General features: G+C 41.6%; 1 protein-coding gene across 23 annotated transcripts in view; it reads right to left on the minus strand.

Annotated features, from left to right (window-relative positions):
* The window catches only part of Rbfox2 (RNA binding fox-1 homolog 2), a 277,312-nt gene that overhangs the window by 194,765 nt on the left and 64,773 nt on the right, over window positions 1-17,774 (minus strand). Inside the window, exon 1 of one of the 23 annotated variants that reach the window (XM_045153015.1) lies at window positions 12,088-12,175. The exons of 21 other annotated variants lie outside the window; for them this stretch is intronic. In XM_045153015.1, coding sequence (XP_045008950.1) covers window positions 12,088-12,129 — 42 coding nt within the window. In that variant the 5' untranslated portion in view covers window positions 12,130-12,175. Of the gene's footprint in view, window positions 1-12,087; window positions 12,176-17,774 lie in introns of those variants that run through there. One more of the 23 variants, XM_045153021.1, reaches the window with a different exon arrangement.

Here is a 17,774-nt window from a genome sequence, read left to right on the forward strand (position 1 = left end):
GGTAAATGCACCTCTGTGTACCGTTGTATTGCCCTATGTACTCACATGTGGCAGCTGGAGTAGAACATCAAGTGTCCTGCTCCTTACTGTTTTTTGGGAACCTGGACAATTCCCTTCATCTCTGGCCCAGCTGTTTATATGGAATCTAGAGATTCAAACCTGGGTGATCTCAAGGGCCCCCTCCCCATGTTCTCACAATTGTGTAGGAAGCTCACTTAACCACTGAGTCATCTCTCCAGCCTCAAGTGTGCTATTTAAAACACACAGAGAGAAAGAAAGGGGGGGGGAGGGAGGGAGGGAGAGGGAGGAAGAGTGCGCTGGGTGTGGTGGCTCATGTCTTTAATCCCAGAACTCAGGAGGCCTCTGCACTCAGGAGGATCACTGTGAGTTCCAGGCCACCCTAAGACTACACAGTGAATTCCAGGTCAGACTGGGATAGAGTGAGACTCTACCTAGGAAAACCAAAAAAAGAAAAAAAAAGAAAGAGTATTTTACATATATATAATAAAAAAATACATAAGCAGGGCGTGGTGGTGCATGCCTTTAATCCCAACACTCAGGAGGCAGAGGCAGGAGGATTGCCGTGAGAATACATAGTGAATTCCAGGTCAGCCTAAACTAGAATGAGACCCTACCTTAAAAAAACCAACATAATCCCTCCTTCTCTCTGTGTTGTACATGGTGGTGCATGCCTTTAATCAGCTTTAATCCCAGCTCTTAGGAGAAAGAGGGAGGATGATCACTGTCAGAGGCCAGCCTGAGACTACATAGTGAATTCCAGATCAACCTGGACCAGAGCAGGACACTACCTCAGGGGAAAAAAAGTGGGGGGGCTGGAGAGATGGCTTAGCAGTTAAGGTGTTTGCCTACATAGCCAAAGGACCTCGGTTCAATTCTCCAGGACCCACGTTAGCCAGATGCACAAGGGGGCACACACATCTGGAGTTCATCTGCAGTGGCTGGAGGCCCTGGCACGTCCATTCTCTCTCTTTCTCCCTCCCTCCCTCTTTCTCTGTCAAGTAAATAAAAATAAAATATTTTTTAAAAATCACATATGTAAAACTTTAAATAGGAAAAGTCTTAGTAGCTATGTACCCATAAGCACATATTACTGGCATAATAATGTAAAAAGAGTTAGAAAGTGACTCTCAGCATAGAGGCTGCTCAAAGTTTAAATTAAACAGAAATACACACATACAAGAAATACAACAGCAGCTATAAGAATCATTACTAGTTAGCTACAGAGGTCAGCAATTAAGCCTGTTCAGAAGCTTCTGGAGTGGACATGTTAAAGGGCAACACAAGCAGCCAGAGGAGCTGTCACACAGAGAGCAACTTCAAAGGACTGTTAGTGCACAAGTGAACACTGAAAGAAGTGAAGCACTGAAAGAAAAATGACACGTACCTTTTGTGTCCTTCACTAACTAGACATACCTAGCTTTGAAAAATTGGAAATGGAACCCTTCTTTTATTCAGTAAGAATGAATCCAGCAACTACTGTAGGATAAGCAAAATACTGGTGCCCTCGCTCCTGAGCAATCCTAAAACTCACAAGAAATGTGGCTAAACAGTAAAAAAAGAACTACAGAACTCCAAAAGACCTTTTGTAAACATGTGTGTGTGTGGAGGGGGGATAATAACTTCTAATTACCTACTAGAGTAAGACCTCAAGTACTGAGATGGACTGACGCATGCTGAAAAGACAATGGTTTATGTTGTAGTTACGTTCTCATTGCTGGGAAAAGCACGTGACCAAAAGGAAAGGGCTGATGGATTGCTTTCAAGGGGCAGCTTCATAATAGCAGGGGAAAGCATGGCATGAGCAGACACTGGATATCACCTCTGCCATAGGACGTGGACAATAGCAGAAGGAGAGAGAGCTGAACTCTAGCAAAGGGGAGCTGGCAATAACACCCCTAAGCTCATCTAACAGCATACCCCCTCCAGCAAGGCTCCATCTTCCAAAGTGCCATCAGTGGAGATCAAGCATTCAGAGCACGTGAGTGTACGAGGAGGACACCTGGTTCACACCACACAGTCTGGCTCAGTTTGGGTGGTGGTGGCGTTTTTGTCCTCCCCGCCGATGTAAAGACCCAGCCTTATGCATGTACTCTACCACATATTCCCTGTACTTAAGCGAAGGGTCTTTAAATCCACTTAAAAAAAAAATGTTTTCTGAAAATTATCAGTATCATTTCTGAATCAGTTTAAAAATTTGCAAAAGCACTAGGAAAATTATCAAAAACATGGGTAAAATTACCCAGAATAGTGGGGAGGTAGGTACTATTTTCTTAAGCAATTTTAAAATATAAGAGGAAGTGCTAACAGGATTTAACAGCCCTGAAGATCAAAAAGGGCCCACTTTCCTTACATGATTACAGTTGTAATATAAATCCTAAGCTGTGACCCGTACAACACCAACTGGAATGATGTCTTTGGGAAGCTGGGCCATTTTTTTCTGGCTTTAGGAGCCAACAGACCGTGCTCTGAGCATCCAGAGAGTGACTACGAAGTACTTCTTGCTGCTCAGTGTCACCAATGAGGTTGACTAGAAGCAGGGGCCAGAAACTGCAAAGACACAATGAAGTTAAACCAATCAAAGAAAAAAAATCCTACTGCTTTTTTCTTACGTCTATCACAATCACACCAGTTTCCCAAAATGGAGAGAAGGGTATTACAATGAACAAAATCATGCCCTGCCACAGATCAGGAAAGGGAAGCCCAGGAAGAGGACAAACACCACTTGCACAATCCATACAAGCCTACACCTACACTGTACACTGACTTGCTCGCTGTTTGAAATGAATTTATAATCTTACACTTATTTGTCAATGGAAAGAAAGGTTGGTTCAAACCACATGGGGTGTGGGGGTAGTTCTTCAGGATATTTCATTAGCTTGTTCACATCAAGTTGATATTTTTCTACTGTTTACTCCCGTTTTGAACTGGAAGAGGGAAGGGAATACCACAGGCACTAAACATAAGCTAAGTTCCATGAGGAATCCCTGCAACAAATCCCTCTGGTCAAGAGAGGTTGCTAAGCAACTGTGGGTTACTATATTGTTTTCAAACCATAAAGTCCAAAGCACTCAGAGGTGAGATGAAGGTGTTTAAGGGACATGGATCTGGTAGAATCTCACAATATGGCCCCAATTTAACATTCAACTGAGAATGAATAAGCCAAGCTTTCTTGCTACAATAAAACACAGCTCATGATACCTCCCCATTAACAAAATGGATGACATAGTTCTATATTACACTCACCCCTCTCTCACATGACCTGCTGTATTTACTATTTGTTGTAATTTATGTGTTTGCTGGCCATTTAAATATAGCCTATTCTTTTGCCCATTTTTAAATGAGTTATTTAGGTGTTTGTTATTACATGTTATGTTACTGAGTTAACATATCTTAAATACTAATCCCTTATCAGATACATAATTTGCAATTATTTTCTTCTATTACTAGGTTGCCTTTTCATTCTGCTAATAGTACCCTTTGATGTGTAAAAGTTTAAAAGAAAAATTTAAGACAGGGTCTTGCTATGTAGCCATGGTGACTTCAAACTTTCGGCAATCCTCTCACCTCAGCTTGCTCTTTGCAAACAGGCGTGGGCCCTTTAAATGTTCCTCCTTTGTCAGCAAGGATGACTAGGAGCTTTGTCAGCAGAGGGCACAGCAGAGACACTGGAGGAGAAAAGGTTGCTTCTAGGACCTGGCTACTCCTATAGGGTGAACAGTGTCCTTCCCTCCCAGCTGCCCCAGGGCCCAGCAGCCAGCAGCTGGAAGCTTCCTCTGTAGGTCTCTTCGGGCTGTTCTATAGCAGAATGCCTATGGTGAGTGAAATCCATGCGAACAGCTTTTCTCATTCTCCTAGAGGGTGAATTTCTAGCAACTTCAAAACAGGTATCCAACAAGTTTTGCTAGTATGAAATTTTCTTCTCTGCCATCTAGTGTCACAGCTGTGCGCTTTCCAACAAAGTCCAGGTCTCAGCTATAGGGCTAGAGGGGTGCATAGTGGTGGAGATACCAAGGCAGACAGCACTGCTTTCATATTTTAGCACGTGGAGAGGTGCTACTATCTTAAAAATTACACTAATTATCTGGCATCAGTGTCAATTGTATTAGTACATTCTACCTACTATTATATCACATATGTGGTTCTTCAGGGGTCTTAGTCAACATAAGCGAACCCTGTATTACCCTTCATCTTCTCTTATGGTAATCCCAAATTAGTACAGTCTTTTCTTGCCCAATTAGACCCAGACTAATACAAGTGAAATGAAATACTAAACGCTACTTACTATATTCAGGACGTTATGCTTACTGTTTTTTTAGATTATATTGTCTCGCTAACTCCCTCTGACATATTCTATAGTAAGAAAACTAAGGCTGGTATAGAAAAAACTTACTTTAGAAAAGCTACACAGGGGCTGAGATGTCTCAACCAGCGAAGCACTTACCACACAGCCTGAGGACCAGGGTTTGGATCCCCAGCAGCAGTGGCAGTGCACACCTGCAATCCCACGACTGGGAGGAAGACAGTCCCCAGGGCCTGCTGGCTGCCTAATCTAATGAGCCAGCTACCACCAGGTTCTGTGAGAGACCTGATCAAAAGTAAGACTGCTTGAAAGCCGGGTGTAGAAGCATATGCATTTAATGCCAGCACTGGGGAGGCAGAGGTAGAAGGATCGCTGTGAGTTCAAGGCCACCCTAAGATTACACAGTAAGTTCCTGGGCTAGAATGAGACCCTACCTCAAAAAACCAAAATAAGTAAATAAACAAAAATAGTAAGATTGATTGAGAAAGATACCAAACGTTGACCTCTGACCACCTCACACCTGTGCATGCATACACACACATGTGCAACCACATGCCTGTGAACACACATACACAAATGCACATCTCACACAAATAAAAGGAAAGGAAAGGAAAAGATAAAGAAAGCTACAATTTTTCCAGAGGATTACACCAATCCAGGTCTGTCTGAGATTCATTCAAGTCCCCGCTGGCTCTCTACAGCATTATTTATTTTATTTTGCTTCCATAGCCTAGCAATACATGTGTGTACAGAAAAGGACAAAGCAGGGCTGGCTACAATCCTTAGGAAGAGCTTTGGGCAGGGTTCTGGCCCTATAACCAGTCACAATAGTTCTTATCAGTCAGCACTTGCTTTTCTACTGAGTCTGGAATTTTTATATGCTAAAAGGGTAAGGTATCTATGTGAACAGTCCCAACTCCACCCTTCTCAGCTCTAAGGATGCTAACAAGTTTCTGTGATAAAACAGTACAGGTCACAACTCACTGATAGGAAAATTCTTCGTGGGGAAGGACTCCTTAGGCTTGGGCTGGTCTTCCTCTGTACCTGGCCCAGAGCACCTTTTCCAAACCTCAGCAATCTGCTTTCCTTTGTGCTTTCACTGGTGTGACTATGCTGTGTTCTGTAATTTCAAGCAAACCACTGAGCCTAGGGTGGTCTTGAGAAGCCCCCAAACAACCTCCTGGCTCACCATCCACTTTGTTCAACATTGACACACAGATGTACAGGTCCCCTGCTCTCAAAGAACTTCACTTCTCTGGTCTTCACTTCTTAGTCTTTTCACCACTTCAAACAGATTAGCCGGGCAGGCATGGTGGCACACATCTTTAATCCTTGGGAGCCCTTGGGAGGCAGAGATAGGAAGAACACTGCAAGTGCGAGGCCACTCTAAGTCTACATTGTGCTGTCACGGCAAGTTCAGTGTATGTCATGCATCAGTGTGTCAGGATACAGCACTAGGTGAAGGAAGTCAGATGCAAAGGGCACATATATGTCATACCTAATACAGGCCTTACATTCAGGGTTTCCTCATATTCGGGGATATGTGACACATTGGTCATTTTTTTTTTTTTTGCTTTAATTTTATTGTTTTAGAAGATGGCATCTGAATGTACTTTCAACAATGAGCTTGTATTACTTAACCATCAGAAACAAAGGTAATAAACTAGGTGTGGTGGCGCACACCTTGAATCCCAGCACTCAGGAGGCAGAGGTAGGAAGGTCACTATAAGTTTGAGGCCACACTGAGACTACACTGTGAATTCCAGGTCAGCCTGGGCTAGAGTGAGACCCTACCTCAAAATAAATAAATAAATAAATAATTAAATAAATAAGGCAGATGTGGTAGTGCACACCATTAATCCCAGCACTTGGGAGGTAGAGGTCAGAGGATCACTATGAGTTCCAGGCCACCCTGAGTCTACATAGTGCATTCCAGTTCAGTCTGAGCTAGAATGAAACCCTACCTCAAAAGAAGAAAGGAAGAAGAAATAGCAGTAATAAAAGTAAATTCCCTAGGACCCATGTAAGCCACATGCACAAGGGGCGCCAGGAATGGGATATCTTCCAGTGAGCTGTTGACCAGGGAGGTCCCTGATACCCCCAAAACATTATAGGCCAGTGCCCAAGCTCTTGGCTTCCCACCAGGAATAGAAGGTAAGACTCTATTGCTGAAGACTCCACATGCTTGGACTGCAAGGCCACTGAGAAATCCTGCTGGAGCTGAGCTGAAAACCTCTTCCATGTAGACCAGCTGACAGAAAGCTGGAAAAAGCCACACTGCATGCAGTTCAATGGGAGAGAGAGAAATCACCAGTGAAGATACTTAACAGTGGACACTACATGCCCTAAATTTGGCCAGCCAGGCCAAATGAGCCAATGGGTGCAATAGTGGCAAGTCTGTTGTGGGGAAAATTAACCACTCTAACTGGACTGGAGAATACGCCCCTGATATTGAAAACCTACAACAGGGATAGTCATAAGCCCTAAGGGTGTAACGTCTGCTAGTGTCTGACTAAATGTATATACTACGCTCACCAAACTGCCCAGTAAGCACTTCTCTTAATGTTCATACCTATATATTAATGCTGCTCTCACTTTTTCGTTAGAGAATTTTCACTTTTCAGATGGCAGTGGCCTTGGGATGACTCAGAAGGCACCATGGTGCTGAGAAGAAATGACAGAGGAGTGCTCAGCACTGAAGTATCTCAATCACACCTTCCAAGGTTCAGGGTCCATTGCAGAAGAGGTGGCAGAAAAAAATTTAAGAGCCAAAGGAAGGGTAGGACTCCTTACAACATGCTCCTCCAAACACAAAATGGCCTGGATATCCATAATCTCAAAGTGCCTGATTCAGCTGGGTGTGGTGGTGCACTCCTTTAATCCCGGCACTTGGGAGGCTACAGTAGGAGAATCATTATGATTTCAAGGCCACCCTGAGATTACGTAGTGAATTCCAGGACAGCCTGAGCTACAGTGAGACCCTACCCCAAAAAAAACAAAACAAACAAACAAACAAAAACAAGTGCCTGATTCTATCTACGCGATACCATCATACTAGGTGGAAAAGATGATGACATCAAAACAAAAGAGACTGATTGAGAGGGAGAAGGGATATGATGGAGAGTGAAGTTTCAAAGGGGAAAATGGGGAAGGAGGGAATTGCCATGGGTTATTGTCTACAATTATGGAAGTTGTCAATAAAAAAATAAATTAAAAAACAAAAGAGAAAATTTAAGAGTTAAAAAAATAAAAAATAAAGGTTGAAATAATGTGAACAAAGTGAACTCCACAATACCTTAGTTGTAACACAAACATGCACAACATTGACAGTTCTGACAAGTAAGGGATCACTGACAGAGAAGAGCACGGAGACCATCGTTTTGACCTAGCTCTGTGATGTGTGTGTACCCTCCTCATCTGTACTGCTCACATAGCATAGATGGTGGGAGGCTTTAACGGTCTCCTATGGTTGTAGGGCTGAGAAGAAGCAGAACTTGCTGTCAAACACATCTTACTAGCAATAATCTTGTGAGGTAGGTAACATTACAGTCAGCCCCAGTGTGTGTGGGTTCAGCTTCTGTGAACTCAACTGACCACAGACAGGAACCTTTCAGGGAGTAACAGAGGAACTTACTGAGTTATATTTACACCACATTTTCTTGTCATAACCTTTAAATGATGCAGAATAACTATTATCTATATAGAATTTATATCATATTTATAAATTAATCTGGAGGTGATTTAAAGTAAACAGGTATGTGTACATCCATTGTATACAAATATTACTTCATTTTATATTAAGATTTGAGCAGATTTTGGTATCTGAGCGAGTCTTAGTAAACACACCAAGGGACAGATACATTCCCTTGACTGACAAGGAAAACCCAGATTCAATCACACTGAGGTTCAGAGACATGTCTAAGGCCTCACAGGCAGTAAATAACAAAAAGTGTCCTGCAACCCAAGTTTTCTAATTACAATTTGGGGTTCTTACAACTGCAACTTCAAACTCTACTTTGTGTGAAATCACTAATAATTATTTGCATCTAGATCTGAATGGAACAGCAGACATGATTGTGCTGCTTATTGTGATTAAATACGCCAGCTCATAAACACCACCAAATCAGTTTGTGTTGTGAGATTCAATTCAAACAGGTATTTCACTGAATTGAAGACTTCACAAGCTGTAGCACTTAAGAAAGGATAGCTTTTAATCAGCTTGGGAGTATAAAGCAAACATATCCCAAGGGATTGTCGTGTAATGCTTACAAAATCGCTCTGAAATAGGCTAACATGTTGGATATCTTATTTTACACTTAAATTAACAGTTCTGCCCCAAACTCAATATAGACCAAGTAATAATAAATGATTTTGACTGGGGCACACACCTTTACCAACCATATCTTCACCAACACTGCTCTTCAACATGATACCACACCAGCTGCTGGTGGTGAGTACAGTGCCTTAGGACAAGTTTTCAACCCTTCTGGGCTTCAACTTTTTGATTTGTAAAATATATGTGATTGTGTCCACACCTTACAAGGATCTTAAGATTAGGTACCATGTAGACAATTCACCTAGATGTCTACCTACCCTATGGAGAAACGCTTAATACCAATTTTAGTTACAAGCTTTTGAGTTGGCAGTTCTGTCAGCTCCCTAAGACCTGCAGGACTTAAGTTCTATTTCCTACTCCTGTGTAATTTCCACTGCCCACTGGTTACATTGGCCACCTCTCACTCACACTCCTTGTCTCTACTTCTGGAGTCACTACAGCATAGCCCTGGACTTCCTCTCTTGTGCTGACTCCCTGGTTGAAGAATACGCATTGCTTATAACTCAATGATCAGCTGATAACCACCATGTTGGGGCCAATCTAGAAGACTTTAAGCAAAACCATCTGAAAGTTTGATGCACTTTTTAAAAAAAAAAAAAAAAAAAAGCAAATTCAACCCCCCAATACCCAGATAACATAGCCAAGTTTTCTCCCATTTGACAAAATCACAGAATGTAATATATAAGCCTCATTCTGAAAAATCATATCTTCCTTAAAAAAAAAAAAACAAGTTTTTAAAACATACATTCCAGGGCTAAAGAAATGGCTTAGTGATTAAGGCACTTACTTGCCTGCAAAGCCTAAGGACCCAAGTTCAATTCCCTAGTACCCATGTAAAGCCAAATGTATCAGGTGGCACATGTGTCTGGAGTTTGTTGGCAATAGCTAGAAGGCATTGGTGTGCTCTTTCTATCTCATAATTAATTAATTAATTTTTAAAAAGAACACACAAATTTCATTTTCTCAAGAAATGGCCAACTATCACAAAGAGCTGCTTCTCTCAGCTCTGCTTTCCAGAGCTTGACTCCTGCACCCGCTGCTTCTATAGTAAGTTCCTCCTCTGGCAGCCCTCCTTGGGAACAGTAAACAGCTGATGAAAGGTATTTCATTGGGAAAACAAGGCAGAAAAAAAAAAACATAAAGCATAGTTTTCTGTGGCTATAATTGAAGATAGATGCATCCAGCAAGAAGCCTGCAGAGACAAGAGGGCATTGGAACCCAAGCAAGGGCTCTTCTGAGAAGAAAACATATGATGTCATGACTTTAGTATCATTCCACTACTAAGAGAAGACAGTGAAACTGAGAATGTTAACTGGGCCAGGGCAAACAGCTAGCAACATTAGTGCCAGGGCCATCTGTAGCCCTTCCTTCCGTACATGCTACATGGAGGCTTACTGCAGAAAAGCCTTTCTCCCTAAGGCCAGGCAATGGAGAAGGTCAGAACAAACTCATCTGCACATTAGCTTATCCACACTGTTTCTCTTCCAGCAATGGAAGAACTTGTATTTGGCCCATGGCTATCACCCAGTCATGGCCAGCCACAGAAGCAAAGCACTGCTTAATCTTTCTATAGACAGGTCACTGGGTCCTTGTTTAAATGCAGGTTCTGTAAAGGAAAAGGGGGTCTGGGTGGCACCTGTGACTCCTACCTCTCACAGAGGATGGATGCAGCTCTTGGTACTTGGACCATACATACTCAAAGTAGACCACACTGAGTGGTTCCCAATCCTGGCTAATCACCTGGCAACCATTTAAAGATACTGATTTCTGGGCCCCTTCCTCCTGGATCCTGTATGTCTGGAACAAAGCCCAGATGGATTCTAATGCTAAACCAGGAACACTAGCCTATATTATACTCTGGATGCTTTCTACCTTGTAGTTCTTAATCACAAGAAATGTATTATTTTTGTTTGCTTATTTGTTTAGTTTTTTGAATAAGGTCAAGCTGACCAGGAACTTGCTATGTAATCCCTATTGGCCTTAAATCCACAATCCTTCTGCATCCACCTCCCCAGTGGTCAGGTTATAGACATGCACCATCACACCCAGCTTAAAATGTATACATTCAGCCGGGCATGGTGGTGCAGGCCTTTAATCCCAGCACTTGGGACGCAGAGGTAGGAGGATCGCTCTGAATTTGAGGCAACACTGAGACTACATAGTGAATTCCAGGTCAGCCTGGACCAGCATGAAAAACTACCTGGAAAAACTTAAAAAAAAAAAGTATACACTTATTAACAGTTGGTACTTATATTACTATCATTACATTTTAGCTATGAGGCAAAACAATGTAACAAGATATCAAGGTCAGTTAGTTAACAGCAGAGCAGGGATTCAGAGTTAAGCCAATCATTTTCCAGAATCTGTGCTCTCAGACACACTACCTAACAGTGCACTCACTGCCCTGTGCTAATGTCGCTAGCTTTAACAGGCACACTTAAACAAACACATCCAAATAGGTCACCTCAGAAGACGTCATGATAGAATGCTCTTATTCTCACATGCTACCGTTATTCAAATCATCATTGCTAAACTACAGTACCCAAGAGCTCTTGATCTAATCATGAAAATGCCTTCACAGCCTAAACATATGCTTGAAATCTCTCATTTGAGCATGGATCTGATTTTTTTCAACAACACAAAATCAAGAAAAGCTAATTCTGATCAAGTCAGACATCTTTAGTGGACCATTCAGTGTTAAATCTGGAAAATATTTTCATCGTCACTCATCTCTGGTGCCGATTCCAAATCAATTTGTTAGGATTTGCGCAGTCCTTGTATCACCAGAGCAAAGGTGACTACTTTCAAGGGTAGTAACTCATTTGGATGCACAGATCTTGTTATATTCTTTAAGTTATCTTTTAGTCATAACCAAAGATACATATTTGCCCTTCACTTTTAATACAAATGTGCATATGCTCAGGACTATCCTGAAGCATGCAATTTTTCTCTGCTGCAGAAGCAACTGCGCTGATTTCTTTCAGAATGTTCACTTTTTAATATATACACCCATCCATATCAAAATAAATAACAAAATCAGGCACTAATAAAGCATTTCACTTCACGCAGCACCATAAACATCATTCTAAAGGCAACTACATATCCAACATACACCCATAAATACGTTCACATAAAAGGGATAAAGGAATACATAAATATTGTAGGGATTTAGCTACAGAAAGACAATACACTTTTATATCTGGTGAGCTCCTTTGTTAAGTATGTCCTTTTTCAACAAAGAAAATATTCTGCAAATTCAGAATGATTTACAGATTTTTTTTCCTCAAATCAGGCATTAATGCAGATTATTACAATTCTAAGCAACCAACCTTTCTACTTGAACTGGACTCCCCACACCTTACTGAGGCCACAGTTCCCTGTGTGAACTCCCACTCCGCCACCCCCCACACACACCCAACTCCCCACCAACCTCACAGGGGTTCCTGGGCTGGTCCATGGAATCTGATGACATCACTCTCCCTTCCTTCCTGGAATTCTAAACCCTGCTGCTATCCCCTTGCACACAGCTACCATCTCCATGGCAACCTCACCTCCTACTGCTTCCCTATTGGCTTCATGGAGCAGGATACACAAAAAGGTTTTCCGTTCTGCCCCCACTGCCCGCCCCCAAAAAATGATGCTTTCAACAGGAACCTGAGCTAAATTTAGCTACTTGGGATTCAGTCTTATGACTAAGAAAAGAGAAATATCCTCTTTGCTGTATTCTACCCTTCCCTCAACCCCACCCAAAAGCTGTTGTTTCACCTTCTCTTTGTCCCCCCCCCAACCCAAAAGCAAGCAGCAAATTGTACATCTGGACTGCCTACCTCACATACAAGGTTGGCAGAGAAAAAATTCTCACTCACCTCCTCCCATCAAAAGAGGAAAAAACAGAGAGAAGAAAATGAAAGGCACATGCAAAACATTTGGGACATTTCGTATACCAAACATCAGTCCCTGCTGCCTCTTCCCATCCAGGAGGCAAGAACGCCATGTCTAAAGCCAGAACAGTCTCTACTCTCCATGATGAATGGTCTCCTTCACGAAAGAAACATCAATAGGAAGGAGAAGCAGAAAGCCCGCACTTCTGTAACAACATACAATAAGCCTGGACCCACAAAGTTGGGGTCCAAGTTTTCATCCCAGAGACTGACTGACCTACTACGTATGTAAACCGGAGCAAGTTCTCACATACTTCATCTAGAAAGTAGCTCCCACAGAGGGTGCTGTAAAATCCCAACAAAATTAATGCAAAGTAGTATAGGTCTCTGCGCCAATAGTGAATGAATAAGTAGAGGAAATTGATGTCATCATTAGCAAAATTCCTTCAGATATAATCAGAAATTTAAAATCTTCACATGAAGAACATGAGTATCTAGAAAATTACCCTTCCATGGCTGGAGAGATGGCTTACCAGTTAAGTGCTTGCCTGAGAAGCCTAAGGACTCCGGTTCAAGGCTCAATTCCTCAGGACCCGTATTAGCCAGGTGCACAAGAGAGCACACGCGTCTGGAGTTCATTTGCAGTGGCTGGAAGCCTTTGCACGGCCCATTCTCTCTCCCCCCCACTCTTTCTTTCTCTGTCTGTTGCTCTCAAATAAATAAACAAAAATTTTTATTTACCCTTCCATAATCATAAGTATACCATAAATATATATATTTTCTCAAAACATTAGATCGTTTCTACAAAGTTTTCCTTTACCCCCCCCCCCCCCCGCTCCCATTTCTCATCAAACCTAGCAATACAAGCCGGGCATAGTAGCAAATGCCTTTAATTCCAGCACTCAGGAGGCACAGAGGTTGGTCATGAGTTTGCTGCCAACCTGGAACTACAGAGTTCCAGGTCAGCCTGGACTAGAGTGAGACCCTACCTCAAATAAAAAAAAAAAAATCTAGAAATACTTCTAAGTCCAGTTAATCGGTTACTAGAGCTGATCCTTCTGTCTCTTCTCTTCATCACAACTTTAATTTTGATATGGCTACTCACTGCCCCTGGATTCATTTTCCAGTTCCACTGTCCACACTTCCTATGGAGTAATTATTTCTCAAAGCCATACTTCATTGCTGAAGACTGAATCAGCCCAGTGGCTATGTCCACTCTAAGACAAAGCACCTATTGTGACCAAGTAGGAAAGGCTCCAAGCAGGTCAGAGCCTTATAATAGGAAAGAGTGGATAAAAATAAGACACACCCAGAAAAATTTATTTTTGGTTTACAGGACAGATACTTAGCTCCAGGGGGAGCTTTCAGAGGGGGAGGCATGAAAATAAAATAATGGACTAAAAAAATCATCTGCCTCAAACTTAATTTCAACAAGAAGCAACATTTGGCAAAGTAAAATATCCTACTAGCTACCACACACAGCATCTAGAATGAGCTTTCCATGAGCATGATAAAGACCAAAGGATTCAGTATGTGCTAGCAAATAGACTCACATTCCATGGGGGGAAGGACAGAGCATGATTAGGCAGTCTCTGAGATTGATGCCTTCTTGTTTCACTCCTTGTTGACTCCTAACAAGCCAGTCCTTGTATGAAACCATTCCCATGTACACAACTGGTCAGATGACCACAGGCTAGTATGATGACATGGGAAGACTGAAGCAGCTTCCAAGACTTTCTAGCACATCAACTACTAAACGTTCATTATAAAGATCAAGCATGGTCTGACCAAATGGATTGCTGTATTATAGCTCTACTCACCCAATTTTTCATTCAAATGTGCACAATTATGCTAGGGGAGTTAAAATTTAAAAGAAAATAGTTCTCTCTGTGTCTGTTGCTCTCAAACAAATAAATGAAAATTTAAAAAAATAGTAAGTTGTATATATTCTTATTGCCACTCTGCAAATGAGAGCCCATAAAAATCCATAGGTATCAATGAGATCAAGGTTAAAAGCTAGGATTCTAGCCCAGATCTGTTTGACCTCCAAAGCCAATGCATTTTTCTACTTGGTCTCCCACTTATTTACAGACAGTCAAGGTTCGAAAAATGCTAGAAATCATTCTATATCTATGTTCTCTTATATTATCAATAAAATATAAGTTACTTGACATCAAGGTCAATGTCATACATTGTTTGTTTGTTTGTTTGTTTGTTTGTCTGTTTGTTTGTTTTTGAGGTAGGGCTTTTCACTCTAGCCCAGGCTGACCTGGAACTCACTGTGTAGTCTCAGGGTGGCCTTAAACTCAAGGCAATCCTCCTACCTCTGCCCTCCTGAGTGCTAGGATTAAAGGTGTGTGCCACCAAGCCCGGCTTTCAAAGGCATACTTTTGATGTATTACTAATATTAAAATCTGCACAGGCAGGCTAGAGAGATAGCTTAGCAGTTAAGGCACTTGCCTGCAAAGCCTAAGAACCCATGTTCAATCTCTAGATCCCATGTAAGCCAGACAAAAAGATGAAGCAAGTGCAAGGTTGCACATGCCCACTAGGTGACACAAGCCTCTGGAGTTTGAATGCAGCAGCTGAGGCCCTGGTGCACCAACTCTCTCTCTCTCTCTCTCTAATAAAACACTAAACACGAAAATAATTATTTTTTTAAAAATCTGCACTAGCTGGGCGTGGTGGTGCACACCTTTAATCCCAGCACTCGGGAGGCAGAGGTGGGAGGATTGCCGTGAGTTCAAGGCCACCCTGAGACTCCATAGTGAATTCCAGGTCAGCCTGGGCTACAGTGAGACCCTACCTTGAAAAACCAAACCAAAAAAAAAATCTGCACAGGCACTCAATACTTAATTCTTCTAATTTTATTCTAAACTTGTGGATGAATAGTGATGATTCTACTACTCAGAGCTTTTGAAATTAAAACTGGCTTAATAAATTATAAGCTGAATTAAAATAACAAAATTTTAACATATTCTGGAATTTAATTTGCTTATATTTAAGACAAAAAAATCACAGCACTGATGCCTAGAATGGCTCAATCATGATACTTATGCAATCTCGCCTGTTGGTTTTGCTGTTTGGGGTGGGAGTTTCCACGGTTTAGCAGGGAGGGTACTGGTGTTAGAGGTGGCTTCATACACGCTCAGCATGAGCTCTCCTCTGAGCCACAGCCCAGCCCCAGATCCATCTGTTGGCTTTAATTCATAAACCCTAATGCAATCAGGATCTATACATGAAATTTAAAATTTCTACATATAGAACCAGAGCATTTCTCTAGAGATTCTACTAAAATTAAATCAAGTGATTACAGGGCTATGTTTAAACAGGCCAAGGTCATTTGCCTGATCCCCTTGTGAAACAGTTAGTATCATTCTCTCCCAAAGACACACACACTATTTTAAATTGTGTGTGTGTGTGTGTGTGTGTGTGTGTGTGTGTGTGTGTGTGTATCCTTGCTTTACGAAAAAAGCAAAGTATTACATACTCTGGAAAAAAAATCAAAACATGAGTGTACTAATATCAAATATTGTGATTAGCTTTCAGAACGCAGATACTGTTTCAAACAACAAGTCCTATTACTCATTGTTTCAATACTTATTCAACACATACCATGTACAAGTCAATAGTCTCAAGTGCTAAGGGCAAATAAACACAACTGTGCATGATATGCAACAGAGTAAAGGTGTATACTATATGGGAGAGTAATCAAGAACTGGATAGCTCAAGGAGGCATGAAACATGACAAGGGTTCATTTAGCTAGAGGAGGAAGAATAAAGGGCATTCCAGGGAGACCAAAGCCCTAGAGAGGTAGGCTAACTAGTAAGACAAACATGGAAAACTTGAAGAGCTTTCAGGTGTTTTATGGTGGTACGGTTGAAAGGTGTGAGAAATAACCAGTTTATAGAAGGCAAGGCAACCTCTCAGATTTTCTACATCATCACATTAAGTGTTCCTGAATGACTTTTCTGAGTTAGATTTCCATAAAGGGTCAAAACATTCCAATCCCATGTGGAGATTTTGTGTCTTCAGTCTCCAGGATCAGATTAAAGGCCAAATTAAGATACTGTCATGAAAATGAAGCATCAGGGAACTGAAACCCCTCAATGAAGAGAGGTTCTTGTGTTTGTAAAATGAGTCCTAACATGCTCCCAGGTGACATGTAGAGATAGCATAGATTCTGAACAGCAGTCAGATTTGCATATTGCAAGTACTTTTCCATTTTATGTACCTAATAGTATCTCCAATGAGCATATATTCCTAAATTTAATGTATTCAGTTTATTCCTTCCTTTACAAAGTGGTTGTATCATGTCCAAGTAAAGAGTATCATGAAGAGGCATGGTGTGGTGGCACATACCTTTAATCCCAGCACTTAGGAAGCAGTGGTAGAAGGATCACTGGGAGTTCAAGGCCATACTGAGACTACATAGTGAATTCCAGGTCAGCCTGGCTAGAGTGAGGCCCTACCTTGGAAAACCAAAAAAAAAGGAGGAGTAGAAACTTTAATACAGTAGCATTTAAAATTCATTGCTTTTAAGATTCCTGGGTATGTTATATATGGATACATAAAATGCATAAATGAAATTTTCTTCTATCAAATAGGTCAAACAGCTCAACAATCCATAATTAAGCAAAATTATACTATGTTAAATTCATCAAGCTCTTACCAAGTACCTCATGCGCCAAGACTGTGTTAGGTGCTATAAAAGATGGTATAAATGGGGCTGGAGCGATGGCTTAGTGGTTAAGGTGTTTGCCTACAAAGCCCAAGAACCCAGGTTTGATTCCCCAGGACCTACGTGAGCCAGCTGCACAAGAGGGCACGCGTATCTAGAGTTTGTCTGTAGTGGCTAGAGGCCTTGGCATGTCCTTTCTCTCCCTCATTCTCCCTCTTTCTCTGTCAAATAAATAAAAATAAAATATTTTTTAAAAAAGAGATGGTATAAGTGGATATCAGCTGCTTGGTCTGGACAAGGTCTGTGTAGCCCACGAGGGCTCATATGCTAGAAGCATGGTGTGCCACACAGTAGGGCAGAAGACTATAGAGCAAATACATAAATAGTTACAGGTCATGAAGAGCATTAGAGTCTTCAGGATGACTCCACCCAAAAACATTCAACTCGTGGCTGTCAATTCCAAGGTCTACTACTATGTCCACCCCAACTTATCCCCACATTCTTTGTTTTTGGTTTTTCAAGGTAGGGTCTCAATCTAGCCCAGGCTGACCTGG

This window comes from Jaculus jaculus, chromosome 6 (assembly GCF_020740685.1).
Source record: "Jaculus jaculus isolate mJacJac1 chromosome 6, mJacJac1.mat.Y.cur, whole genome shotgun sequence".
Classification (NCBI taxonomy): Eukaryota; Metazoa; Chordata; class Mammalia; order Rodentia; family Dipodidae; genus Jaculus; species Jaculus jaculus.